The sequence below is a fragment of the Plectropomus leopardus genome, chromosome 24 (genome assembly GCF_026936395.1).
Source record: "Plectropomus leopardus strain MGB_pleo_1.0 chromosome 24, ASM2693639v1, whole genome shotgun sequence".
NCBI lineage: Eukaryota > Metazoa > Chordata > Actinopteri > Perciformes > Serranidae > Plectropomus > Plectropomus leopardus.
The window spans coordinates 7,473,061-7,500,743 of NC_142199.1; the positions used below are offsets into that span (position 1 = coordinate 7,473,061).

Consider the following 27,683-nt stretch of genomic DNA (forward strand, 5'->3'; position numbering starts at 1 on the left):
GCTAACAGCTGGGAAACATTAAAACCAATCGTGGATGGCAGTGAAACCGCTCCAAAAACACTCCAACAGCAAAAGAACTATTGAGTTTTTGGAAAACCATTTTGCTTAATTAGGAAACAGCATGTAAGACAGCAAAATGTTTATGACAAAAATGTGAGCTGTTTTACCACAATCCCCCATTTCTGTTAATGTTTTGCAGCTGCGAGTAGGCCCTCTGTTTCCTTTGTGCATTGCTTTGTGGGAAACTTTTCTGTTTTTCTGTGTATCGTATACTGATTTTCTGGTTGGCTGAAAACCTGGCTGACAACAGGTGATTTCACAAGGCAGTCATCAATGAAATCGTCTGGCAGGATGAAAACATGAGTCTTGTTTAGCACTCAAATGCATACGTATGAGAAAAAGAAATTTCTCTGTTTTTTGAATTGAAGATTATTATGTCAGAATTACATGAAATTTTTCAATGGTAAAAAAGGCTCTGATTTTCTGAAATAAACGTAAAATATTTCATTTTCTGCTTCCAGTGGTATCTCTTTTAAAATAATAAGAAAGGACAGAGCAATGCCGTCACTGCAGTCAAGTTTTTTTCTTTTAATATTCTTTCAAAGGCTGTTGCCTTGTAGCCAAATTATCCATGGAGGCCTATTCATAACCTCATAACCAAATCATTTAATCCGGTAAGAGCACTAAATAAAGCAGTACCATGTCAAAAAGTCTGTGTTTCTCAGATGCTTTTTGGCATGTTGTCATCCTGCTAGGTGATTTCACTAACAACTACCGAGTGAAATCACCTTTTGTCTTTTAACTGTAATCAAAACCTCAGTCTGTAAGAAAATTTGAACCTTTTTTTCTCATTATTTTCCCCATTTAGAAACTGTTTTGCAACATTTGGGCAGAGCTGAGCTCAACCCACGTTTCATCCTCAACAAAAAAGACCAAGTGATTTCAATGACAATCAGGTAAGAGTTTTTTTTTTTACTGAAGTGAATGCGTTATGTTTGCACCCAAATGTATGAAAATAGCTATTAAATTAAAAGAAAGTCCCACTGGCACTATTTTGCTTAGATGCTCTTTACTTGTCTTTTTAAATACTATTCTGTATCTCTTCCTACATCCTCGTTAGCTGAAAAAACATTGCAGCACACAGAGAGGGCTTTCAGGTGATCCAACACAACATCTGCTTATTGCTTTTTTAGTATCTCCATTTCCCTGGATGTAAAACAAAGCAGTCCGCCTCCACAGCGGAGTAAAACACTGACCCCGTCTACACACACTCACGCAGCAGAGGCAGGCTGCAGGGTTGGATTTCAACCCATAGGACGACATGCTGACAAAAAAAAAAACGTGTGAGAGGCGGGTGGGTTGCTATGGCAACAGATAAGCACGCCATGGCAACGTGCATATTTTGAGAAGCACATTATCAGTGGGATCATGAGCGGCTTACCAATGCGATGACGGTGGCTCCGGCGCCAGCAAACGCGACGATGTAGAGGTGGTAGGACAGGTAGAACTGTGGATGGAAAGAGAGCGTTAGAGAGAGAAGAAGAGGAGGGAGAGATTTCAGGATTTCAAGGTGGGAATCCAAGATCAGTGTCACCGTTTCAGCATCTGACCAAATGTCTCCCCTTCTGTTCCTGAGGCCAGCAAAGTGTTATTGCAGAACATTTTGATTTGACCTTTTGGATACAAAATGTTGGAAATCATTTTATCCTATTAGACATTTTATGTGAAATTCAAATTATGAATTCTTGAGTTATGGCCAAAATCATGTTTTTTGAGGTCACAGTGACCTTTGACTGCCAAATTCTAATCAGTTCACCCTAAGTTTAAAAGAATGTTGGATTTTGGATGCAAGGTCATAGAGACCATGACCTTTTTGATCACAAAAATCCAAACAGTTCATTGTTGAGTCCAAGTGGACAGTTTTGCTAAATTTGAGGAAACTCTGTTCAAGGCCTTCTTGAGACATTGCATTCACAAGAATGAGACGGATGCAAGGTTACAGTGATCTTGACCTTTGAGCACCAAATTCTAATGAGTTCATTCTTAAGACTAAGTGGATGTCTGTCAAATTTGAAGAAATACCCTCTGGGTGTTCTTCAGATAATTCCTGAGAATGAGACGAATGAAAGGTCAGAGTAATCTTGACTTTTGACCCATGTGACCACCAAAATCTGATTGTTTCATCCTTCAGTCCAAGTGAATATTTATACCAAATTTGAAGAGATTCCCTCAAGGCGTTCTTGAGATATTGCATTCAAGAGAATGTGAAAACGGACGGACAATGCATTCACATAATTCCTCTGTCCTGGGCTCTCCCCGGGACAGAGGCATAAAAAGGTCAGGTCAGCGTCCTCTCACCTCGCTGGTGTTACAGATGTCCCCCAGTGTGGCTCCACAAGCTTTTCCTGGAGTGGCGTTCCAGGGAATAATACCTGCAGGATCAGAGAGATGAAACGTCACAGGACGGAGACAAGAAGCTTTTTACTCCCCCGAGACTGTGTGATTGAAGGCATTATGAATCAGGCTCGGATAAAGATTAAAGGAAAAAGGGCTGCTGCTGTCCGCGCCTCTGAGCCTCTCCTACGGGAAAAAATGTGGGTCAATATTTCGATTTAGTTCTTTACTGTAAAAACATTTTTTGAAATCTGACTAGCATAGACTCATTCTGACTATATTCCTCCTTTACCTTCTTGTTTTCATGCAGATTACTATTAAGAATAAGATGAAAGTTACCAAAATCTTTCGCTCTAATAATTTGCCAGTAATTGGGGTTAATATTTCATACAGTGTAGTACAGTACGACTGCCAACGAAGCATATGTGATCCTACTTTGAGAGCAGGCCAGCTGTCCTTCAAATGTGGGTCACATACTGTACATTAGGCCATCAAACAGATAACTAGATATGCAATCATAGCAGAGCGTTGCTGTGCTGTAATACTGCAGGGTGGTGGATTTTCACAGAGATTCAATCAGACTCAATAATCTAAATGTGTATTTTGACCTCTTCCTATATAGAAAATGACATTTGAAGCAAACCAGAGCTTGAGATAAATATATTTTTTCATATATGGATGGAAAGCCTTTTGGATTATACTGTAGTTTGAAAAATATTTGCGGTCCTGTACGTGTATGAGAAGCATCTGGATGTTCTCTTATGCGCAGAGTTAAATGCTTTATTTGCAGAGGCTAGCTGACACGTTTGAGCTCTTGGCCATGATCAGGGGAATTTCTCTTAAACTTTGAAGATGTAGCTCTACGCGTGATGTGATCCTTTTTACTTTATCTGCAAATCAAAATACCTGAGGGGATAGCAACATGTTGCATATGAATATGTTTGTTATTATTTTACTAGGTGTTTTTGCTTTTAGAACAGTTTTGGCTGCTGATTAAAAAAAAGATAGTGTTTTGTAATTCTACATGCTCATTGTGAATTTTGTTTATTCGACAGTGTTTGTTGAATGTCTCTATGGACACTTTGTCTTTAGCTTCTACTATACTACGTCCACTATACTCAGGGGCAATGGTTCTTGCATGAAACATTAATTTTTTGCAGCAGTTTGGCCTTTCGTTTACACAACAACAGCGATTTGGGGGCCTAAAAATGCAAACTTTTGAAGCCGGTTTCAGAATGTAATCTTTTGAAAAAACAACCTCTTCCGTCAACGTGTAAACTGGCGAGCCTGGGAGAACGGTGACGTCACGGCTGCACTTTTTGCGTGGGCATGGTGTTCTTCTATGGTGTGACATTACAAAGTTACACCGCCAACTATTGGCCTGGCATGCATAATACACCGTTTTTGGCTGTTTTTGCAGATCCATGTACACAAGGATCGTTTTCACAATTTTATCAAATTAATGCAGATTTAAAAAAAAAATTTAAAAATGCAAAGAAAAGACATTTTATTTTTAGAAGGGCTGTTATTGTCTAAACCTGACCTCAAACTACAGTTTCGTTCGGGTTTGGCCGCACAGGTCCATCTGACTGACACAAGTGCTCTGCATTAAGATTAATCATGTTCATGCCTTCAAGAAGGTCTATGACCAAAAGACTGCTAATTATAATATTTGTGCACAGATTAGAGTGTGCAGATGTTTTATTCATTCAGAGAAAAATAATATGAAATAAATTTACTACTCCAGGACTCAGATAATAATTTAAATTACACAATCCAGGACGGGAAAATCTCTTTAGTTGCTTTTAGTTCCTGCAAATGACTCACGTCCACACCAATTCTCCATAAGCCCCAAACTTTCATATAGTTTTTAGTTTCTAAAGAAACATGAATGCAGATATGAGCCAATATGTTTTGTGTGCTTTTTGTGTAAAACTGCAGTCTGTAATCTCAGTCATCAAGGCACACCGTCCTATAAGTTGTGCTCCTGCACACCCGATCCAATTAGACTGTAATGAAAACGTGTCATCCTTAATTAGATCAGGTATGCAGGAGCAAGAATATAAAGGACAGGCTGGCCTCGATGTCTCCAGAATGAGCTGAGGAGCAGCTTGGAAGCTGCCAATCTTCATAGCAGTAGTTTATGGTATTTAATAGAGAAAAAATAATAAATATTTGAAGGCAATGAGGTGGAAATCCACTCTTTAGTTGTAAATCACTGTCTCTGAAAGAGCAGTGGTTTCCTTTGATTTCTCATCATGACTTTATGGGGAATCAGTGGAAGGATTTTATCAGCCTTTGGCTTGAGATGAAAAAATACCAAAGCTACTCTTCTAACATTATAAATCTCTATAGTGGGGTGTAGGTGGGACAACTTACCGTACTGCCTGACGTCCACACAGATGGAGTCCGGCAGGGTGATGTTGGCGTCAGGAGACCTCATGGCAGCGCAGGTATTCCACATGTTGAAGAACAGGAAAACGGGTATCGCCGTAAAGCCAAAAATGGCAAGGAAGGCCAGAGCGAGGATGTAGGTCAGGAACATGAACTGAGGAGAGGAGGCGACAAAAAGATGAGATTTTGTCAATGTGATTTTTTTTCCCCAAAATTTTGCATTAAGAAAAATTGGTTAATGTTATTCCTTAAAGACTTCCACTGCACCACACACACATCCAGAGTCCGGCTTTAAGCTAATGTTACTGGACATCTGCAGTAATTAGCGTAATCAGGCTAGAAAGGACAAACTGTGCCAGAGTTACCCTCAAGGGCTCAAGTGAGAGTATTTGTGTGTGTGTGCAAAAGTGTTTGCATACATCTGTCTTCATTATGTGTTTGTGTGCGCCCATAAATGTGTAGTAGAGGTGCGTGTTCAGCCTCCGCAACACTTTCACAATGCCCTTTGTCCTGGCTGGCATTATGAACAACTGTTTTGTGTCCGTGTTTTATAAGCCTGTGAACACTATTTTACGCACGGACATTATAAAATACATCAAAGTAATTAAATCTCATTTAGAGGCTTTCATTTGGACTGTATCTGGGTCAGTGGGTGTGATGATTTACGGCAGATGCTTGTGCGTGTGTGTTGACATACGAAGGCGGTGATGCAGCGTCCACAGACGGTGGTCTTGAAGTCGCTCTGCAGCTCCTTCTTGATGGCGCTGGTGGTATAGAAGCCCTCAGCCAGCAGGATGATAGCGTAGACGAAGAAGAACGAGGCGATGCCGTAGATGATGTACTGAAAGATCTGGATCCTGAACACACAAATACAGAGAGGAAAGATGTTAAAACAAATAGTGCAGGGCTTTTAAAGCCGCACTTTGCAACTTTGCATATCTAGAATGCAACCCTAAAAGGCTTAAAATATGTAATTTAATGCTTAAACTAATGCTTAGAGATGTTGGTAAAATGCACACAATAGCCAGGTGTTTTATTAGTGAGATTACATAAATTAAAGCAAGTCTAAACGCTCAGATGATGTTCTGTAGTCTCATTTAGTATCTTGTCACCACTGTTTGTGTAAAAACTTGAACAAAGTTCATGAGATGGGTATTAACTGACAAATTTTATGCCACAGAACAAAACATGAAAGTCTCTTGTCTTGACTTGTGTTTAGGGGAGCAACAGCAAGTTTTGGGTGGAACCGCTGTGGCCAGCAGCTGCGGGATGAGCTGCAATGTGGCCATTTAGGGCACCATCAGTTGGCATCGACTGGAGGTGCTTGTTTTTGAGTGATTGGCTCAGATTTTGTGCCTAGTTTTTGAATGCAATGTTTAGGTATTTACTTATCTATTATTCCATAATCATCACTTGTGGTCAAAGTGTTGCTTTAACATGACAGTCTTACATAGTAAAGCATTAAACAATACATTTAATAGACCCAAAGCTTAGACTGCAGAAGCTAAACGGTGTCTTGTTTGTAGTTACCAGCCCAGAATTCATCCACTGGACCAAAAATATACTTTTTGAAATCTCTTTGACAGATCAAATGTTGTAAACGCCTCCCTCCATTATTTCTGCAAAGGCTAACTCACTTGAGTTAAGAGCCATTACTAGTTTTCAGGTATTCTGAATCATGGCAGATAATGTAGGCGGCTCTCGTCAGCAGATTTAATAACTGCAGGGTAGTGCCAGTATATTCAGTGTTGTTTTAAAGTATTTCTACTGAAATCATTAATGATGCCAAGAACTTATCAATGATTCATCATCCTCCGTTAGTCTCTCAGAAAACTTGGTGTGAAGCATGATAGCATGTCATCTTATTCCATTTTGTCTTATAGTGTGTCAGTGCTTGATTTCCCTGATAAAGAATTATTTTTGGATGGTGTACCCAGCTGAGGACTTGCACCAGAGATCCTAAGCTCGCTTTGCTTGGGGGCCACTTTTGCAAAATAACATGACGCCAAAGGCCAGTGACAGCCCCATACATGTTTTCAGGATTTTAGGACATTTGTAGGATTTTAGGATGATTCCAGGATTTTAGGACATTTCTGGGATTCTAGGGCATTTGTAAGGTTTTAGGAAATGTCTAGGATTTAAGTATGATTCCAGGATTTTGGGACATTTCTAGGATTTTAGGACATTATGAGCTTAGCTAGGACCTCTGTCAGGGGTGTGGGGTATCCTCCAATTTCTCACTTACACCATGGCGAGGGTGGCGTGGTCCGTGGTGACCCTGGAGAAGTGGTTCTCCAGCATAGTCAGAGTGCCAGTGAGCGCCACATGGCCGCAGCCGCAGAACAGAGCCACACCTGAGAAGCAGAGGATGGTGGCCACCAGGGAGGCGTAGGGCACGCCGCCCAGACACTTGATGCAACACTCGAAGCATCCTGCAGGGGGGGGCAGAGAGAGCAGGGTTAATGCTGTAGAAGTTAGCTGTCAGAAAATCATGTTTATGGCAAGAAAAATGCTTTATTCTGTCAGATTTAAAATCACAAATCTATTTCAACAAAACAGGAGCAAACAGAGCAGACTGCTGCAGCATGACACAAAGTGGCTCGATTGGCTCTGGTGATGACACTCACTGCAACACTGGACAGCCTTTTTGTCGGTCACTGTTTCACCATTACTCATATATAGAAAACCTGCGCTGATGTACATACTGCCAGGGCTGAATCAAGCACTCGTGTGCCGCAAGAGCACCACAAGAGGAGAACAAGACTTCTTCCTGTCATGCACGTCGAGCAGCTAATCATAGCATCTTTCACAGTTAGTGCGCGTTCGCTTTGAGCTCAGCTGGGAGCGCTGAATATTACATTTAAGCAGCGCTACATGCTCACATCCTACACTGCTCAGAAAACATCTCTTTCTCCCTTTTGTCTTTAAAGAAACATTTCAAGTTTTTCTCCCTTCCTTATGCATGCATAACTCATGACCTAAATAAATTATTTCAAAATAAAAGCCATTTTCTGGGGCACCAGAAAGGTGACATTTATTTGTACTTGAATCATACCTCTAAAATACTGCATACGTCTTTGCTGTTGGATAAAAGTTGCAGATTAAAGTGAGAATAAGACTAAGATTTTGCTTAATTTATTTTGGGTTTAAGTGCATTTAAAAACCAAATGCAAATGACAACTGAGAGGCTCCACGCTTCGCATATATTTCTATCTTCCTCCTGCATTTTGCAAATTTTTCACAACTACAAAATGATGATGAGCATTAGACAATGATCCCCTGTGTTTGAACAGTTTTTTACACAATGGTGATGACAAATTTGGACATTTTTTCTATTAACCATGCCAGCGGGTGAAGATTATAACTCGCTCGGGATACAGGTTGCAAGAAACGCGATGCTTTCTACTCCCATCACAGTCGAGAGGATGAAGAGGAATGAAAAGGAGGGAAAATAATACATTGTATTGAGCACAAGAGTCGCATCTTATATAACACCCGTTAAAAATAGCTCCTCCAGCAAAGCAGGAAGTTACTCTGTGAGAGAGAGAAAAAAAAAAGACAAAATGAACTGTCTTGTGTGTGCCACTTTGCTGTTTCCATGACAACCTGCTCCAACTGGCGACTCTGAAGCATCATTATTTCATGTTCGGAAGTTTGTTGAATCTAAATATTTCTTTTTGTAAAGCATTGCATGCACAAGCAGCCGTCATACCGGTCTGTTAAACCTGAACTGGCGGTGTAACACATAGGCGTAGACGTCTTGGGGTGGACGTCGGGGGAAAATCCCTCATAATGTTTAGAACATGTGCATGAGTCCACCCCAATAAAAACATGAAGGTAACTGAGGACTTTCATTTTTGCAGAATTGGATAGATATTTATGCTATAAATTGATGCAGAAAAGGTACAAACTGTTCCAAAAAATTCAGCAGAATGCAGGAAATAAATCCTCGTTTCATTTATGACCTCCTCTCCCAATGTTGGAATGAAATGTCTGCTCTTCGTGTAAGTTGTTATTGATGAGTTTAAAAGAGCAGATTGATTTTAGCCCCACTGAGGGGAAGAATAATAATGGATAGCATCACTGCTGAGAGAAGTTTGAATGAAATTTCCCAACAACTGTTAATGGATAGCCATAAATATTGGTACAGACGTGTGGTTTCCAGATGATGTGCCCGACTGACTTTGGTGATTTCATGACTTTTCATCAGGTCATAATTTTAACTTTATACAATACTATAAAGTGATGACATTACCATCAGCCTCAGTTGTGCATTTTGTTCAGTGTTATTTAGCAAATGTTAGATCATACCTGCTGATCATTATCATATTAGCATTGTCATGGTGAGCATTTTGCACTGAAAACACACCAAGCATCAGCGGAGGGCGTGTTCATGTGCTTCAGGTGGGAAGAACTTCTTGTAACATATTTCAAAGCACTCTGTTTACTGATTGGCTCTGGGTATTATCTGGCTGCAATTTGCCTCTTAAAGCTAAACTATCTATGACTTTTGGTTTGGCTTCACCTCACCACACAATCAGATGACCACAGCTCGGAGCCGCTGGTGCAGCTTTCCATCTCCATGGCGTGCAAGTGTGTAGGTTTCATTTCAATATTGGGATGGGACAAATGTGAAACTGAAAGTTTAATCTGAGCATTTAATACTTAATTTCCTGCATTCTGGTGAATTTATACCCACCAATTCTTGCACTCCTGCATCTGTTTTTTGTTGGATTAAAACTACTGTCATGTTTTTTTTTAGGGAGGGAGAAATGCACAGGATCTAAATATTAAGGGGCACGTCAGCCCTGAAATTTGTATTGACAATTGCATGGCAGCTCGCTGCAGAGTGCACTAAGTATGCTGATGTTAGTGATAAACTTAAGTACGGCTTCACAGAGCAGCTAATACACCTGCAGTCTTTTGGTTAGGTGTACATGCATATACACAGGAAGTTTAGGAAGTTTAGAATTTGTTTTTCACAAAATTACTCAAAATTGCCATAAAAATGTTGGTGTTAAGGCCATACTTTTCTGCAAACTGCACATTATAATGTAGCAGATTCTTTGAAACTTTACATTTAAACATTGCTGTGGTTAGGTTTAGGCACAAAAAGTACTTGATTATGTTCAGGAATGTTGGCTATAAAGGCAGTGTCCCCGCCAACAGGTTTGCCATAAAAAATCGTGTGTCTTAAGCTTGAAATGCACAAATGTTTTTTGCTGGTTTTTGGTCTTCATTTTGCCAGGTGTTACGCTATCCACTGCCCCTCCATCCCTGATAAAAAAGTCAGCGTGTAGACTACGTCACTAGACTACGTAAACTTACAATGCTAATATTTTCTTCTGATGACTGGGCTGCAAAATTATATCATTTAGAAACTTTACAACCTAAAAGTTCGAAACTTATTTGTGAAATCTCTAGATTTCATGATTTATGATTCACTGTCATATGATTGTTAACAAACAGCTCGTAATTAATGCATAAACTTTAAGAAAAAATTTGTCAAGCTCATCAGTTTCCATATCGTACTACCTTTATCAGTCTGAATTAGTAAAGTTTTAATTGGATAAGAACTATTTTGTTCTGTTCTTGTGGTTTCCCCCTCTGTTTCTGACCTCAGTGTGAGGTCATGTGCCAGCGCATATTGAAACCCACTCCACTTCACGTCTCAATGAATGAAAAATCCAGGCCATAAATCTAAGATGCAACCGCTCCCCTGCAAAGTGTGCTGCTGCCGCTGAAGACTGTGCGTTGCGTAACGAAGCGGAGGCTCGTTGCATAATAGATCCAAATCCTATTAATGTTAATGAAGGAAGCGGGCTGATGGAGAGGTGGAGCTGATAAGGCTGGATGGCTTGAAAATCCTGAGCCGAGAAACAGGCCAGGCCTCCAGGGGGGTGGGGGGGCTGCTATAGTCTCAATGGTCGATACAATGAGGACCTGGAGGCTGTTTAAAAGCCGCTCTGCACTGACACTCCATCCTGCTCTAAAAGGTCAATCTCAACAGGTAACTTAATATGTTAGTCTTGCTGTCTTTTTATTTACAGAGGAGAATAAAACCTGAAAGTGAGATGGTATAATCTTGCTTTTTTAAATGCAAATATCCAGGTGACGTTAGGGAGCTGATTTGCAGATGAGTGAGTGGTATTTAAGGCTAGTATAATCCCTGTTGTTAACTATTTCTTTTAAACGCTGAGCGGCCTCCTCATCCGGTCGCCTGCGGCTACGACTGTTTGTCAGCCTCAGTTTTAAAGTGCGCTAATGGGAAACAGACAGGCCGGAGTGGTCAGCTCCAGCCGGCCCTAATGGAAATCAATGGACTATTCATTAGAGTAGAATTTAGGTGACACACCGAGGCCGGCCCATCGCTCTCGTTTTATACCTCGCTGCATCTCGCTACCTCTTGTTTCTGCCTTTGCCCTGCTTGTCTTCTCCTCTGCTCTCTCTATGAAATATGGCTGCGTGCCCACGCTGCACTTACAGTGAGCCAGCTGGAGTTAATCGCTTAGACAATATGTTACGCTCCTGTTACGATGCTGTGTCGTATATCATCTCAACAATCACAGACCAAGGATGGTGTGTCAGTTGTGTTTCACAGGCTGTCTGTGAAGGCGCCTCAACAGGGGCGCAGCAACAAATTCTGGACTCTATGCATAAGCAGCCTCTGCAGGCCCCCCATCCTTTCTCTCATGATCCACATCTCTCTCACACACATTTACATAGTAGACTGCTTTCTCTGCCTTCACTTTCTTTCTTTCTTGTCTTTTTGGAAACCCAATTTATCTCTCAAGGGGAAAGATTGGAGCAGCATAATCAGTCACTCATTTGGCTCGGGATGAGTTTCGAGACAAATTGTAGCGCAGGGGCAGACTAAACCCTTTCATCCTTTAACCCTTTGAATCCAGGAGTGACATCACTTTGCTTGTGGTGCTTTTAGATTCCTTTTACTGATATTTGAACCTTTGAACCTTCAGCAAATCGATGCAATATTCTTTAAAAACAAGGGAAAAAGGCAGTGAGCAACTTGGTAAGAAATGTTTCACAAGCAAGATAACAACAAAATAAAACACTATATACATTCATAATTATAATGACATATTTAAAATTATGTTACAAAATGAATACCATTTTTAATACATTTTCCTGGTCATTGCCTTGTTTGTAAGTTGTTGTTAATTTTTTAGGTATGTTTCTTGTACTTATTCTTTTTTATTATTATCATTTACAAATTTATTTTTATTATTTCTATTTATTATTTTATTTTAACATTTTTTTTAGTTCATTTCCTGTTTTTTATTCTTTTTCTTTCTCTTTTGCATATTTTCAGGTAATATTCTTGTACTTTTGATAACATCTTGCTATTTTTTTGGGCCATTTCTTGTCAAGTTGCATCCCTTTCTTCCAATGTTTTTTTTTCAAAGAAATCAAGCCAATATGCTCAGGTTTCAAGGGTTAAGGTGTGGGAAGGGTCTCAGAGAGCTCTGACTATTTTATTTTTTTATACAAAGTTCAGTCTTTCACTGATTTATTCATCTAATCTCAATTAATTCTTGACACTAATTATTTAGAAAAAAAAGCAAACAAAACCAAACTTTTCATTTTAGGCTTTTTGACACTCCCCCTCTGATTGGGATCCTTTTTAATCAGTTGTGCTTTTGTTTTTTGTCTTTTCTGACACCACTGCGCCTGAACAACTGGCTTGCCGATATGAAAGAATAAAACATTTAGGAATTTCTGTTCATTCCAAATGACAAAACAGCAAATAATTTGACAGTCAAGAGCTGCAATTAAGGATTAACATCCCCTGCTGTTAAAGCTTGTTCTTCTGCTATGGCCTGCAGGACAAAACTAGAAAATGTCCCCCTGCTTAAACTAGGATTTCAATTTTCAGCTGGGAGTGACAGTTGGATAGATAGATGCTTTGTGTTTTCCACCAACAAAGACAAAGGGGATGACAGAAGAAAACAATCTGAAGGAATGTCAGTATGAACAAGGAGTATGACAGAGAAAAAGGAAAGCAGAGGTGAATGGAGAAGAAGAGTGAGTGAGAAATCAATAGAGAGCAAGCAGAGGAACAAAGGGAGTAGGAAAAAAGATTGAAGGAGGTGAAGAAAGAGGCAGAGCGAGCAAAGAAAGAACAGAGAGAAGGAGAGAGAGAGAGAAAGTGTAAGCGAAAAAGCAGTTCTTGGCCCCAGGGCCGGCAAATAGCAGTTGCCATAGCAACGTGTTACCCACGACCCAGTTCAGCAGTAGCGTAGTCCTTCGCAGCCGCTTCACACATACACCGATGTAGAGTGATGTAACCTCAATAAAAAAAGACTGGTGCTAAATGGTGACAACAGTGTGAAATTTGAACCAAAAATAAACAGTATGTGAAAGCAACTGAGGTGATGAGGAGAAACATGAAGGCAGGATGCAAATCTTTTTCCATATTCTGCTGGTTAGGTTTTAGGAAGTGGGTCAAATAGATTTTGTATTGTTTGACATGAAAGAGAGATCAATGTGGGAGAGAAAAAGAAAATAGTTTAATTTTTGGGGCTTTGCATGGATTTCAAGAATTTATGTTGCAACAGAGAGGGATGCAGAATGTCAATATGCAACACTCAACATCAGTTTTATTTCATCAACTTGACTTCTGTGTCGTCACATGTAAAACTGATTTGCTGAGGTGAACGTAAATGATTTTAGTTTGTGTACTTGGGGGTGGCAGGGCTGAAAAATGAAGCCAACAAAGAAGTGCGAAAAAACTGCAGTTCCTCTATTGGCCACTTGAGGCTGGCTCCAAAAGCGAGCCAATCCTCTTAGACCTCCATGTTAAAATGCTCAACTTAACAGCAGAAATAAACATGTAAGCAGTTTGGATCTCTGTAACTAATTTCACCATTCCCGACAACTGTACAGGGTTGGATTTTTTTTTGGAACTTATTCGCTGAAATGTTATTATGGTTTTAAGTTATGCATAATTTAGGGTGGGTGGTTTGGTAATGTCACCATAACAGAAACATAACAGAGTCTTGGTGTAATGTTAGCCGTAGCTGATGCTATTTTAGTGTGTTTTTCAGTTCTTGGAAGTTGATTGCAACATTTTAGTGGCCTACAAAAGTCTTGTTCAGTATTAGTAGTAAAAGACCTTTAAAGGTTTCATTTATGCTGATTGTACAGATATACGGACACGGCTGGAGCCTGTACATGTTCTGCGTATCTGTGCATGTTTTCTGTAGCTTATAGATTAAGTACCAGCTGATATCGCACCCAGTTCTCATTGCGAACTCATCAAATACTGCTGCATATCATGGTGGCAGTGCAGCGTTTTCCAAGCGAGACAAAACAGCAGGACATGACAAAGACATTTTAAAAATAGCAGAACAGAACAAATAGGTAATACAAAGAAGACAGTTCTCCATCCACATGTCGCATTGTCTTTCATGGCCACTGACAACTGCAGTCTACAATGCCTCCTTTAGTGGTCACTTTTAAGCTCCAAAAGTCCAAGATGACGAAAAATGCCAAACTACCAAACGCAAGACCACACAAGGCTTTAAATGAAAGTTCACAAAACCAGTGGATGACATCACGTTTGCTACATCCATTTTGAATACAGTCCATGAGTTAATTTGGTGAATGTGCGAGCAAACATTTGCTTATTTACACATGGAGCAGATAAAGAGCTACACTAGCACTGATTTTGTTTCTGTCCATTAGATAAACGTAAAGCCAATATTCACTCCTTTTAGCTCTGTGTTTGGTCTCCACCACCTCCTAAAGGAACTGTTTTGCTTTTAGCTGCTAAATGTTTCACTGTGTTCACCAGCTAGCTGCTTACAGTGTCTATGTGCTATTTGATGCAGAGCCGGTGGTGCACAGCACATTTAGCAGGATACTTTAGCTGAAAACAGCTGTTGAGTCTGATTCTCTCTGGGTTCATCACTACAAGCAACCCATTTCATTTATCGCAATTCATCCACTGTTAATATAAAATATCTAGTTGAGAACAGCTTTAAATTTGGATTACAGTAATCAATTTCCAAAGTGATAACACAGTTGCAGTGACATTATGCAACATTACACAACTGCAGGCAGTTAATAAATTGTCTCCTCATGTCATTATTTCTGGTTTTCTGCGTAAAATAGCAGCTTGTATCATTGAAAAAAATATTTCTCCTCACACTCTGTCAATACAAAACCCTAATTTAGTTTTGTCCTTTTTCATCATATTGATATTTCAAGTCTCTTGCTGACGTCCGTTGTGATTAATGCTCCTCTTCCTGTCAATCACCTGACACCCACGACAGGAAATGAAGAGTATCGCAGTGAAATAATCTCTCAAATAGTCACCTTACACACTTTGTTATCAATAGGTTTGTATTTGTGGCATTTGCATTAAAGAAAAGAATCAAAGTAGATAAAGCATGCACTGCAAATTAAAATTAAATTTAAAAAATTAATAAAACTAAAAAAAATCTCTTTCAGTAGCAGCTTTCATCTGTCGTCTCTTAATAGTATTGCCTGAGTTTATGTGCTGTATTTCTCTGACAGCATTGATTTCCTCGCCGCCATGCCTATAAAGCAGATTTAAATATAAACCAAGAGCAGATTACATCGACAGTCCTAATAATTTCCTATAACTGTACAACTCAGTGGCACTGCATGATTATCGCCAACTGTTAGTACGCACAGTGCATCTGCCAGGAATAACAGTGTTAATAAAGCTTTGTGAATATTTCAGCGGCCGGTCTGGTCCCTGCCTGCGGCTGTATTCCAATTTAGAAGTGCTGTATTCATTATGGGGCAATTTCCTCACAGTGCATTGTGGGTAGATTCCCACAAGAGTTGAAGAGGATCTCAGAGAGAGAGAGAGAGAGAGAGAGAGGGGGGAAGGAAAGGTGTGGGAAAGTAAAGCAGAGAGAGACAGGAGGGAGATGGATGGCTGCGTCTCTTCTGGTTGAGATGAAAAAGAAGCCCCATCTGTTTGATGACAGCAGACTTCAGCCACAACAACACACACAAACACACACACACACTTGTAACCTCATAACTTAAGCTTGGGAGATTTCTGTCTTTCCACTTGAATTGAAGGATAAAATGCTCCTCTGAGCTTTTATGAAACGCTTTTAAAAAACATGAGAGAACATCGAAACTGCACCGTCATGGACTTAAAACACAAAGCTTGATTTCCTTGGTGGATAATTTCATTTTATTACAACTTGGGCCTCATTCTTGTAGGCTTTGTCATTGTTTTGTGATACTCTGGAAACACAGCAACATGGCCACAACAATGAATTCACCAATTAGGGTTGGGTAATGTCTAACCAGTTGGCGCATGATGATGTCTGCAGTGAAACATCCTGATGGACGATAGTTGTGAGTGTGACGATGCCAAAATATGCATTAATCAACAAAGTGAAATGGCAAACTGCCGACTTTATGCATTACAGTAACACAACTGTCAGGACTGAAGACTGAGACAAGGACAGAGACAATTAAGACAGAGTGCTGCAGTGCTCTCCAAGGTGTGTTTGTGCTTGAGAGAGAAACAAAGAGGGCAAGTGAGGAGAATGTGGAATATTGTATGTGATTTTTTGATAGGCCTATTCATTAATAACTAACTCGAAAACGCTATTTATATTACATTACTTCAGAGTTAAATAATTTATACACACACACACACACACACACACACACACATATATATATAACATGCTTTGTGTTTACATTTAAATCATTAGTAAATAAACATATCGGCATTTCTAATAATCATGCCGCTTCTCATTATATATCCTCTTCCTCCACCCTCCTACCTGTCGCAACCTCCCACTCTAAAGATCTCTGTAAACACAAATTCAGGAATATACATTAAAATAATTATCAAAAAAACAACAACAGTCTTTTCCTGGTTTAAAGCTTGCATTACAGTAAAGTGATTTAATTTTCTGAACTCATTCTAACTGTTCTATAAATTGCATTTATCCACTTAACCCCTATATCCTTATTACTGATGATCATTTATCAAAAATCGTATTTTGTCAAAGCACAAATAGGCAACCCTAAAATATCATGGCAATGCCAATATTGAGGTATTTGGTCATAAAAATCCCAATATTTGATTTTTTTCCATATCCTAACAATTTTCCTGCTCAATATTCTGCCAGTTACTTTCTCCATTAATTGTTTGATTATCATGTCTATACAATATAAGACAATATTGAATAATGCACATTAGAATTCCCCATAGCCCAAAATGATTAAATTGCATGTTTTCTTTGTCTACATTGTGTCTTTACAGGAGAGGCCATGAACGCAGCAGAGCAGCAGCTTCAGTCCTCCATCAGCGTCCTCATGCATTCAGGTACAGAACTGGGTATGTTTTTGCAGTGTTCAAAGCCCAATACACAAACAGTGTCTATATACATGTATATACAAGCAACAAAGAATGAAATATATTTAATATAGACTAAACAAAAGTAGCGTTCATAGCCTAAAATCTTGGGATAATCAAACGGGCATGTAGATACAAATAAAAGAAAATATCAAAATTAAGAAGCTGGAGCCATCGAAATGTTGACATTTTTGCTTGAAAAATGACTCCGACCTCTAATCTATGATTAAAATAGCTGAAGATTAATTTAAAGTCAATCAATCAACTAACTGTTAGCAATCAACTAGTGATCTTCAATGGCATACGTTTCCTTTAAAAAGTGGAGGGCACAGTTAGGGTGAGGATCGTAACATTTTGAGCAACAAAAACTTTATTTACTTCTAATGAACTTTTATGCACCAATTTGTGCCTTTTCTGCGTCAATTTATCATTGAAATGTATTTCATTCTGTCAAAATAAAAGTCTGCTAGTTTAATCTTTTCATTGTAGAGACAGATGCACATGGTCTTAATACTGTGATGTGTCCCCTGCGTCCTCCCTGAAATCTACACCTATAGCGGTGTTTTTTTTAATCACCAATAGAAGTGAAACTAAGTTGTGATAAAGTAAAATTATTCTTCAAATTCAGCCTGTAATTCAAGTTCAGAAAGTACTCATTCAAAAAACACGTGATTGTGTATTTTCAGTTTAATTTCCTGTTTCAAAAAAAATCCCCTGACATTTGTCTGATGACACATTATCAAAGCGAATGTTTTCGGTAATCGGCTTGTTTATGGCGTTGACCAAGAGGACACAATATGCTCTGAGCCAGGTAAGAGGATGACACCAGCTGCCATCACCATTCCCAAACATTTTCTATTTTTTTTCCCACGGCACATAACTGACCCTAATCTTCTGTTTGTGAGAAACCTTTGGTTGTTTATGCCAGCATTATGAATGCCACAAGGTCAGCATCTGGCCTGGCGTAATTGAGCATGATGGACTCTTAAATCCCGTTCTGAGCACTCTGCTGTGTGATCAATACTTTTATTCCGCTGATCTGCTGAACGTTGGTTCCCTCTATCTCTCACTTTCTGTTGGCAAAACTCTGACAGCTATGTGAAGGACTCAAACCAATATGCTAAACAATGTTGAATGTACAATAAATACATGTATATACACATCTGGGGCACACGTGAGAATGGATGCTGACAGATACAAGCTGTTCTTCTGGTGCAAAGTAAAATCAGTTTGTTTGAGCTATCATGTTTAGTGCTGACACTTCCAACCTGTGCACGCCAAAAAACAAAATCTACAAGCAAGTAAATATTAGAACATACAAAAATTATTCAGTAAAGCTTCACATTCAAGCACACCAGAGAAAAAGCAATTTCACACTGAGAACTGGGAGTGTCTTCACACTCACATTTTGCTTCCTCAAAAGGTATTCAGGCCCTGATATGTACTGTAAATGTGTGTTTGTTTGTTTTTTTAAATGTATGATTCAGTTGCTTCCACCACTGGTCTTTTTTAAGCATGTCTTTTACCAATAATATGTGACAACTTGAGCCAAGAACAGAGCCATGTGGGGGATTATCAGAACAAAAACAGGCTAAAAAAGCATCTGGAGGACCAAAATAAGACATGAAAACCCTGCCATGTTGACTAAGATGTGAACTATAGAAGCTGATTTCCCTAAAAAGGACAAGAATAAAGAAGATATATTAAAAAAAAATACACCCAGGTTAAAATATAAATGCTCATGAGTCAAGATTTTGACTACATGTCAGCTAACGCTATGAGATAGTAAGTCTGAGTCTTGACTTCAGTTGGAATTATGAAAAGTAACCTAAATTTTAAGGCAACTATTAGAGTCAAAATGATGACAGTCAAAAGCTTGACTTGCTAGGTTAAAATCATGAGAAAATCCCTAAAGATTAAGATAATACCAGTCCAAATTATGACATGGTATGTCAAAATTATGAGATCTTAAATCATAATGATAAACAATATATTCATTTTCAATTTTGTTTTCTAATTTATTAACTTTGGTGTAAATTAGTCTCTATACACATTATGATATGAGGCGCTGAAGTTATTAATAAGAAGGTTTAGGAATCTTGATTTTGTCTTGAGGCAAGAACACAAACATATAAAAGATGATCAGAACAAGCAAGGGCTAAAAAAGCAGTGGGAATACCAAAATAAATAGTAAAATCCCTGTGATGTTGAGCAGATTTGAATTATGGAAGCCCATTTACAAAAGAGGACAATAAAAAAAGAAGAAGAAAAGATAGTCAGGTAAAAAAAAAAAAATGTTCATGTAATTGAAAATTTTGACACAAGGTTCCCCACATTCATTTATTCATTTAAAACATTTCTCGTAACGCAATTACAATATATACCGTTCAGTTATTTACTGCACCACACTCCTGGAGCGCAGAGCGTACTCTGGACATTGATGGAGCAGCAAAACATCAGGCGCACTGAAAGTGAAACTTAACCGTTCATAGAGCTGGCTCTTGTCCATCAAACTAATCAGATCAGCTGATCAATTATCTACACCACCACTCGAATCCCACAAACTGCTGCTGTGTAAAAAAATAACTCATCAGGAGTCCCACCTGCGCTTCAGCCTCAGACCTACAAGCAAGAAAGCTACATTTGTGTCCTCTGGGGCTCTTTTGTGTAATGAGTTTAATTACCGGCAGGCTCTATTTAAAGGTGCCTGGCTGCAGGGTGCCAGCGTGACAGCAGACCTAAACAGAGATGGCAGATAACCCACTGACCGCCCACACAGTGTGAAAACTCTCCTAACAGCGCTCTCTTGTCTCTGATCTCCTGCTATTCTGGAACAGGATCACCTGTCCCCAGCTGCCGTGTGGCGGCTCAGCGGAGCGCAGTGAGCACTATTAGTTTGACTGTTGTCCCACCAAAATGTAAAATGGCCCCTCTGGCCAGAAGTGCTGTGCCATCGAACTGAATGGCTCAGCGGTTATGCAACCGACTTGGCTGATGTCACTTTCCCTGAGATGTCAAAGAAGTCGGTGGCCCTCCCCTGGCCCCTGCGCCTCCCCCCCACCCTCTTACTCCTGATGTGATTATGGAGATTCACTTTCCAGCAGCCTCAGGGGCCACATGAACACTACGTGTGCTATGTGTGTGTGAGTGGTTTGTAAAACTGAGCGTGCACTCTGAAATATGAGTTACTGAAGAGTCTCAGTTCATGCAACAACGATACACTTTCTGTCAAGGTTGACTTTGCATTGCATGGTCTTCATCATGACACAGAATCAATGTTGGAATGTAACTAAGTACATTTAGTGTAAATTAGAGGTGCTTGTTCTTTACTTGAGTATTTTATTATCTATCTATTATACAGCTGCAGCAATTTGTTGAGTAATCAATAAGTCCATTCAAACTAATTGCTAACTATTTTGATATGATATGTTTTTCTTTGTTTAAGTTTGAAATTTCAGGTGTTTTTAAATACTTTTTCTAATATTTAGTTTTTTTTTTTAATTTATTTTTTCTTCTATTTTAAAATTTTGAGTATGTTTTTTTCACTATTTTTTTTCAATAATTTTGACTTTTGCAGGTGTTTTTGCTATTATAATTTTGGACTTTTGGGTGTTCTTTTTTTGTTTAAATTCTGCATTGGGTACTTTTACGTTTTCATAGTTTAAGTGCATTTTTCTGACTACACTTTTACTTCAGTAACATTTTTATGCAAGACTTTTACTTAAGAGTATGTTAAAAGTGTTTATTAGTACTTTTACTTAAGTAAAGGTTTTGAATACTTCTTACTCCACTACACAGAATGACCTACACATCATACAAGCCGAGTCACTTATCGATGTCAGCTATGGCTAACGATGACGAGTGCTTAATCGGCATCAGGCGTTTCATGGGCTGTGGATGAGAGGAGCAGATTGGGCATCAGTGGGTGATGGAGGAAGGCCAGAGGAGGTTGGCATCACTCAGGAACAAGGCATGCTGTGCCAACCTGCCACTTGCTGCTATTCATATACCCACTGCAGACTGGGGTTCAAACATAGATATGCACTGTTGGAGGATGATGCGCTGTGGTAGCTCGTGCATTTGTTTCCAATTTGTTGGAATCTGTTGCTTCTTTCTAGGTCTGCAGGATTATTTTCAGTATCATTTCATCTTTAGTCATTAATCATTCAGTCTATGAAACAGCACATAACTGTGAAAAAAGCTTGCAACAATTTCCTCCACGCTCTATGAAACCACTTGTTTAAACTTTATTAACTTGAGTGCCTAATGGTATGTATGGAGGCTCAGTTGCACCTGAGAAAAGACCAAAAGTAAGATGGATCTACACTGTAAAAAGTGTTTTTGTTTTACTTTGAAAAATGTAGTGTCTGATAAAATTTTACATTGACTGAATTTGTGGAGACAAGTTGAAGTATTTTTTTTGGTCTTTTTAAATTCAGTCAACTTAAAATGTAAAGGCAGCCCAAAAACTAACTTTTAAAGTTAAAACAAATATTTTGATTATTTTTTTCTGTTTTTACAATGAAGTCCGGAGTGACCACTTCAAATGCCTTTACATTTACAGTCATAGAAAACGGAGAAGAGACACAAATCCTCACATTTAAAAAGCTTAAGCCACTCAGTGCTTTGGCATTTTTCTTTCTTTATTGACTAAACTAAATGTTAATTTTTATTTCAAAAGTTACAAGTAGTTAAGCTTTAAGTTGCAAATGAAGCACAAATGCCCAATCCAATCCCATTCTGAAGTTGTGCTGCTTTTGCAGTGCTTTTGGCACAAGATCCCGACGCCAAATGCCATCTTTCGCGTCTGCATGATACACTGCTGGACGGTGTCAGCTAAGAATGCAGCCAGGCAGAACTATTAACAGTGTTATGCCGCCGGATGGCCAGACAGTATCTGCTGCAGCAGCATGATACAGTCGGGGGTGTTCAACTAACCATGTGCCTCCTCTGCCTCATCCTAACCATCTGTGGCAGCATGTGCGTTTTTTGAAGTCCCAGCTTAGGTCGCCATGTGCCTGTGTTGCCTAAATATAACCAAGTGCAGCATAATCCCACCATGTGCTTGTGTTGACATCCGCAGAGGTGACGCAAGCCAGCGAAAGTCACACAGACTCGGTTAAAATGACTGATTGGTTACTAAAATGATTGCAGATTAACTTTCTGTCAACCAATAAGCTCTAATTTTTTCATATTAAAATCAAAATGTTTTGATTTATTGCTTGATATACAATGAATAGGCATTCTTTTTTTAATGTAACCAAAGTAGCCTTTTTTTTAGAAATTCTTTCCAACTCTGCCAGCATTCATGCGAAAAAATAAATGTCAACAAGACACATCAAAACTAAATACTGCTTATTTTATGAATAAGCAAGTGGAGAGAGTGTATTTAAATATAAATGTGACCACAGTGTGGAGACCAAGAGGGCTGAATATGAACAAAACGGCGTACCACACGGTCTCACCCACATATGTGCACGCTAAAATAGAGCTTTTCCTTTAGTGCAAGCAAAGCACGACACAGACATTCCCTTAAACCACTCCTGGTCATTGACACGTAAACAAATACAAGCACACACACACTGACACTGACACACACACACACTCACACACACACACACATATCCAGATGGAGGCTGACAGCATGCTTTGGGCAAATGGCTTCAAATGAGGAACACATGAGCCTCTCCCTGTGTGACGGCTTTCACATGCTCCCGCAACCTCACACACCTCCGGGGCGAGAGGAGAATAGGCGGAGGGTGTGTGCATGGTCGTGTGTGTGTTTGTGTGTGTGTGTGTGTGTGTGTGTGTGTGTGTGTGGGGGAGAGAGAGATATAATGCAGAGTATCAGGACAAAACAGGGATGAAAATAGGGCTCAGAAAGAGACAAAAAGGAGGATTGTTGTGATTTATTTACAACAAATCAGTAAAGAAAGTCTGAGATCTGCAGGTGGGGGATCATTTTTTTTTTTAGTTTTCAGAGCATGTAAGGACAGAATCATGAGTGTAATCAAGTGTAAGTCTTTGTGGCAAAAATGCACTTTCACTGTGTCTTTAACCCTTCAAAACCTGAGCAAATTAGTTTGATTTTTTTAAAGCAGTGAAGGGGAGAAGGCGAGGAGCAACTTAAGAAGACATGGCCCAAAAATCAGCAAGGCATTTGTAAACTGGCAACATTACCTGATTCCCTTATTTGAAAGTAATTTTCTGGTAATTTTCTAATTACCTCTTACTAAATATTTTGCAAATATTAATTAATTAATATTAATTAATATTTAGCTAGAAATTTGTAAAAGTCACAAGAAAATTACAGAGGAAAATAACCAGAAATCTAAATGAAATTAAAAAAAAGAAAAACAAGAAAATGAACCACTGAAAATGCTGAAAATTGAAATAAAATTGACATTAACCAATCATAATCCCATACCTTTTTTTTTTTTTTTAAAAAAAACAAAAAACTAATTTTCTGGTTATTTCTTGCAACCTTTAACTAAATTTTTGCAGTTAACTGAAATGAGCAGAAAAAGAAAGTGTATAAACTGTATATGTTTTTTGTAGTAATATAATTTTGAATATTTAATTATAATAATTGTAAATCTAGTTTTCTAAAAATGTTTTGAAAATGTTCTAATAATCCCCTGCCTTCTTAAAAGTCATTTACTTCTTATCTTTTATTACATTTTTTGCCATTTGTGGAACATTTCTAGCCAAGTTGTTCATTGCCCCCCCCATGTTTTTGAAAGTACTTTGCTTACTTCTCAAGGAGTTAAATTGGAAATTGATTACTGCACCGATTTGTTTTGTGCTCACTCAATATTTGTGTATAACTGAGCTAATGGATTCCACCTGGGATTCACACCAGCGGTTCATCAGGTGAAGTGTATACATGGACCTCCTTGGTGGGGACGTTGCAGTCATACAAGCATCAATGTAGTGAGTGGGAGCATTCATCCTTCCTGAAACTGTCACTGGAAAACTGCCACAAAGAGAGAAAAACTGGAGAGCGCCTCAGTGAGAGGTGGTTATGTGTAACAAAGACAAGTAGGAGACGGATGCCAGTAACAGCACACATTGGAGGCTATGTGGGTGTTTGTGAAAGAGAAGAAGAAGCAGCACAATGATAGTCTGTCCAAATCAGCCACTATTATAGTCAGTTTTCCCACTGATGGTAACATTTATTGGTCCCTATTTGCAAATTGGCAAATACTGACCAGGTAAACAATCTGGTGTCTGATACTTTAGTTAGCTAAATATTTTAAGGCTTTGAAGGGACAGTTTGGATGTTTTGAAGTGAGGTTGTATGAGGAACTTCTCCACAGTCAGTGTGTTACAAGCAGTAGAGTCAGTCGGCAAGCTCCCCAGTTTGGAGAAACAGGCCAGCTACAAAACATATTTTAGACACCTAAAAAATCAGTTAAAGTTTTTAGAGTATTTTTCATTACTTAACCATGCTGCAGACAGCGATTTATGACAGTGAACTGAAGTGGTTATGACGCTCTCTTCAAAGCCAGACTCTATTTTTTGCACAGCTCCATATATTAGTGGAGTATAAGCTTTTAATTGTGAACATACAGAGGTTAAAGCAGCAGGTAGGTCTCCAGCAACAACGCTGTGAGCGCTGCAGGCGTGTGAGCCGCAGCAGTTCAAGAGGCTGCCGTCACACACTGCTCATGTGTGCAGTGTGGCCCGCGCTTTAGCTTCTCTGTCAGTGCTCCTGTTGTCCAATAAAAAGCAAATGATGCTTGTTAGCTTGGCTCAAAAAAAAAGTCCCATGGTTTACAAAAAAAATCACTCTTGTATTTACATATTTACTTTTCTGAAGATTTGAATCAGCTACACACGCGCGCGCACACAAACTGAAAAATGAGTGACTTTCTGCTAACTCTCACTGCTTAAAGAGTGTGGAGAAGAAGCTTCTTAGGATTTGTGTGTGGCAGCAGTGATGTGCTTTGGCCAGTAAAGTGGATTACAAGGCATAATAACGTTGAACGCGGGCAACAAGTTCATTCAAAAAAAAAAAAAGGACTCACCACTGGCCACCTTCTTATATTACTGTACACTTTCAGCACAATATTGAATATGTGACTATCATCCAAACAGCAGCATTGATCCATAAAAGATTGAAATGTTTTGTGTAACATAAAACAAGATGTGCTTGTAAGGTCAGGGGGAGCAGGGAGGGAAACGTGTCCAATGTTTATAAGCAATACAAAGTAAATGTCAGCACCAGCAGGGAGGACGCTCCGGCTCCTCGCCCGACTCAACGTCATCAAACGGGTTGACTTTTAGATTCAGGGCCTCAACCTGCAGGGACTCTACGCTGAAGCTTTTTCTCTCAGATGACCCCTGTATATCTTTCTGGCTCAGGTGGCATCAGAAGGCCACACTGGTTCACTCCCTCGTCTGGTAGCATCGTTGTTACTCATTAACAGTGGAGGAATGTCACCAAGTACATTTACTCAAGTACTGTACTGATGTACAAATTTTAGGTACTTGTATTTATACCAAGTCACTTTATGCTTTTACTTCACTACGTTTTAGAGGGAAATATTGTGCTTTTTACTTCACTACATTTATCTGAACACTTAAGTTATTTTAGAGATTACGAATTTTTTGTATAAAACACGAGAAGATTTTCTAAAATATGATGTTATATTATATATTAAATTACTTAACAATTTATACAGCTGCAATAAGTACTTGACTGAATGATCAGTCAATGGACAGAAAATTAAATGCCAACTACTTTGATGAATATTTACGTCCTTCAAAAAAATTTTAAAATTCATTTTGACTTTTGTGTTTTGTTTTTCTTTTTTTAAAAAAAAAAATGATTTTTAAAATCTTTTTCTCATTTTTATTTTTGGGTGGTGGTTTTTGTCCTTTTTTATTTTTGCAATTATTCTAATTTTGTTTTTTTCGGATATTCCCCTTTTACAACTTGGAATTTTGGGTGTGTTTTTATTGCTTGTTCTTTTTATGTTTGTTTTTTTTCTTTTAGATTTTTCTGCATTAGGTAATTTTACTTCTAACACTTTCAGTACTTTTCCATTGATATACTTACTTACTTTAACTTAAGTAAAATTTTCAATGCAGGACTATTTTTACAGTGTGGTATTAGTACTTTCACTGAAGTAAAGGATTTGAATACTTCTTCCACCACTGTTAATTGGAGGTTTCGGTTTGATGAAGTTGTCTAAGGAAATGTCATAAAATAGTGGAAAATGTCCCTCACAATTTCTCAGAGGCTGATGTGACCTTTCTAGCAAGCTCTTATAATTTCCCAGTATTTTTTGAGTCACTTGAATGCATCCCCTGACCTGGATCTGAGGATCCTCTCATTAAAGGCAGGTGTGCTCAGTTAGTCGAGTAGGACTGACACCAGGAGGATACAGTCTTCATCACTCATGTGTTTGGTTAAAGCTTGTTGATAAATCGATCTATCGCTCCTTCTGTTTGAACTTTGTTTTCATAAATGGGAGATAGATTATTTAATTTGAGGTATTTCAGAGGCCTAAAGAGTGTAAAGAATCATAAAAATAGAGCAAAAACTAGACAAAGGGCAGAAAGAAATTAGATAATTTAGTCAGAAATGTTTTTCTTTATTTCTTATACATTTAAACATCCCGTGAATACTCAGATTTGGAGGTTTGGTTCCACTAAAATAAACCATTAATCAACTGATTGTTTCAGCTGTACTGTATGTGAGTTGTAGCATCAAAATCAATCAAATAACTGAAAAAAACAGCCATTTACTTTTAGTAAATAGTCCCATCAATCGACCAATTACTGCTGAAATGTTAACATAATTAAAAAGCAACGCAATCTGATGATATTTTAGAGTCACTGGTTAAATTAGAAGGTGACGAGTTGGAGTCACATTCAGTTTGATCATGTGATGCTGTCAGAGGATTAGTTTGACATTTTGGGAAATGCTTTTATCATTTTCTTTCTGAGACTTAGATGTTACCAGGTATATCATGCTCTTACGCTTGAGTCACATGGAAACTTAAAAAGCTGGCTTTGTGGGTTCTTATTAATGCTTGTACACCCTCGCGGAACACAAATATCCGTATAGACCTCAATTTCGGCATTAGCATCAAATCTGTGGTCCGGTTGGTTTATGTATTGTGTTGTATATTTGTGAATGTTACCCCCATCAATCTCTGTCTGGGTAGATTTTAGTTGCATGGAGAAGGCACAGGACATAGCTCTGGAAACTTATGGGCCTAAATAACGTTTTGTTTATTTGGCAAATTAATTATGGCATTGTAGATAACTCACACCAAAGCCGCTGTGCATAGTTTCCATGCCGACTGTCATCCATACCACTGAATTGCATTATTGTATGGCACTGGTGATACCTCTAAAACTCACTAACCAACATATTATATCTTTTACGTTTAATCCATTTAGAAAATGAGATTTAAAAACAACAATTCGTTATTTCCTGGTCGGGTTTCTGCTGGTTGCCTGGAAACTGGTCTCACTCTAATTTCTGGCAAGAGAGCAAAAA

At 38.7% G+C, this 27,683-nt stretch overlaps 2 protein-coding genes across 9 annotated transcripts in view; one reads left to right on the plus strand and one right to left on the minus strand.

Moving 5' to 3' along the window:
- Nucleotides 1-27,683, plus strand: part of LOC121962788 (ras-related protein Rab-9A-like) — a 69,002-nt gene that overhangs the window by 12,003 nt on the left and 29,316 nt on the right. For 5 of the 7 annotated variants that reach the window (XR_015775963.1, XR_015775959.1, XR_015775961.1 and 2 more), the window contains 2 exons: nucleotides 869-956; nucleotides 17,075-17,137. The gene's annotated coding sequence lies outside the window, so the exon portion shown is untranslated. Of the gene's footprint in view, nucleotides 1-868; nucleotides 957-17,074; nucleotides 17,150-27,683 lie in introns of all 7 variants that reach the window. The other 2 variants (XR_015775960.1, XR_015775964.1) reach the window with 1 other exon arrangement.
- LOC121962786 (neuronal membrane glycoprotein M6-b-like) overlaps nucleotides 1-27,683 on the minus strand; it is a 54,303-nt gene that overhangs the window by 3,707 nt on the left and 22,913 nt on the right. For both annotated transcript variants that reach the window (XM_088074881.1, XM_042513081.2), the window contains exons 2-6: nucleotides 7,034-7,220; nucleotides 5,486-5,645; nucleotides 4,774-4,942; nucleotides 2,359-2,432; nucleotides 1,442-1,507 (exon numbers count right to left, since the gene is read on the minus strand). In XM_088074881.1, the coding sequence (XP_087931007.1) occupies nucleotides 1,442-1,507; nucleotides 2,359-2,432; nucleotides 4,774-4,942; nucleotides 5,486-5,645; nucleotides 7,034-7,220 (656 nt within the window). The remainder of the gene's footprint in view (nucleotides 1-1,441; nucleotides 1,508-2,358; nucleotides 2,433-4,773; nucleotides 4,943-5,485; nucleotides 5,646-7,033; nucleotides 7,221-27,683) is intronic.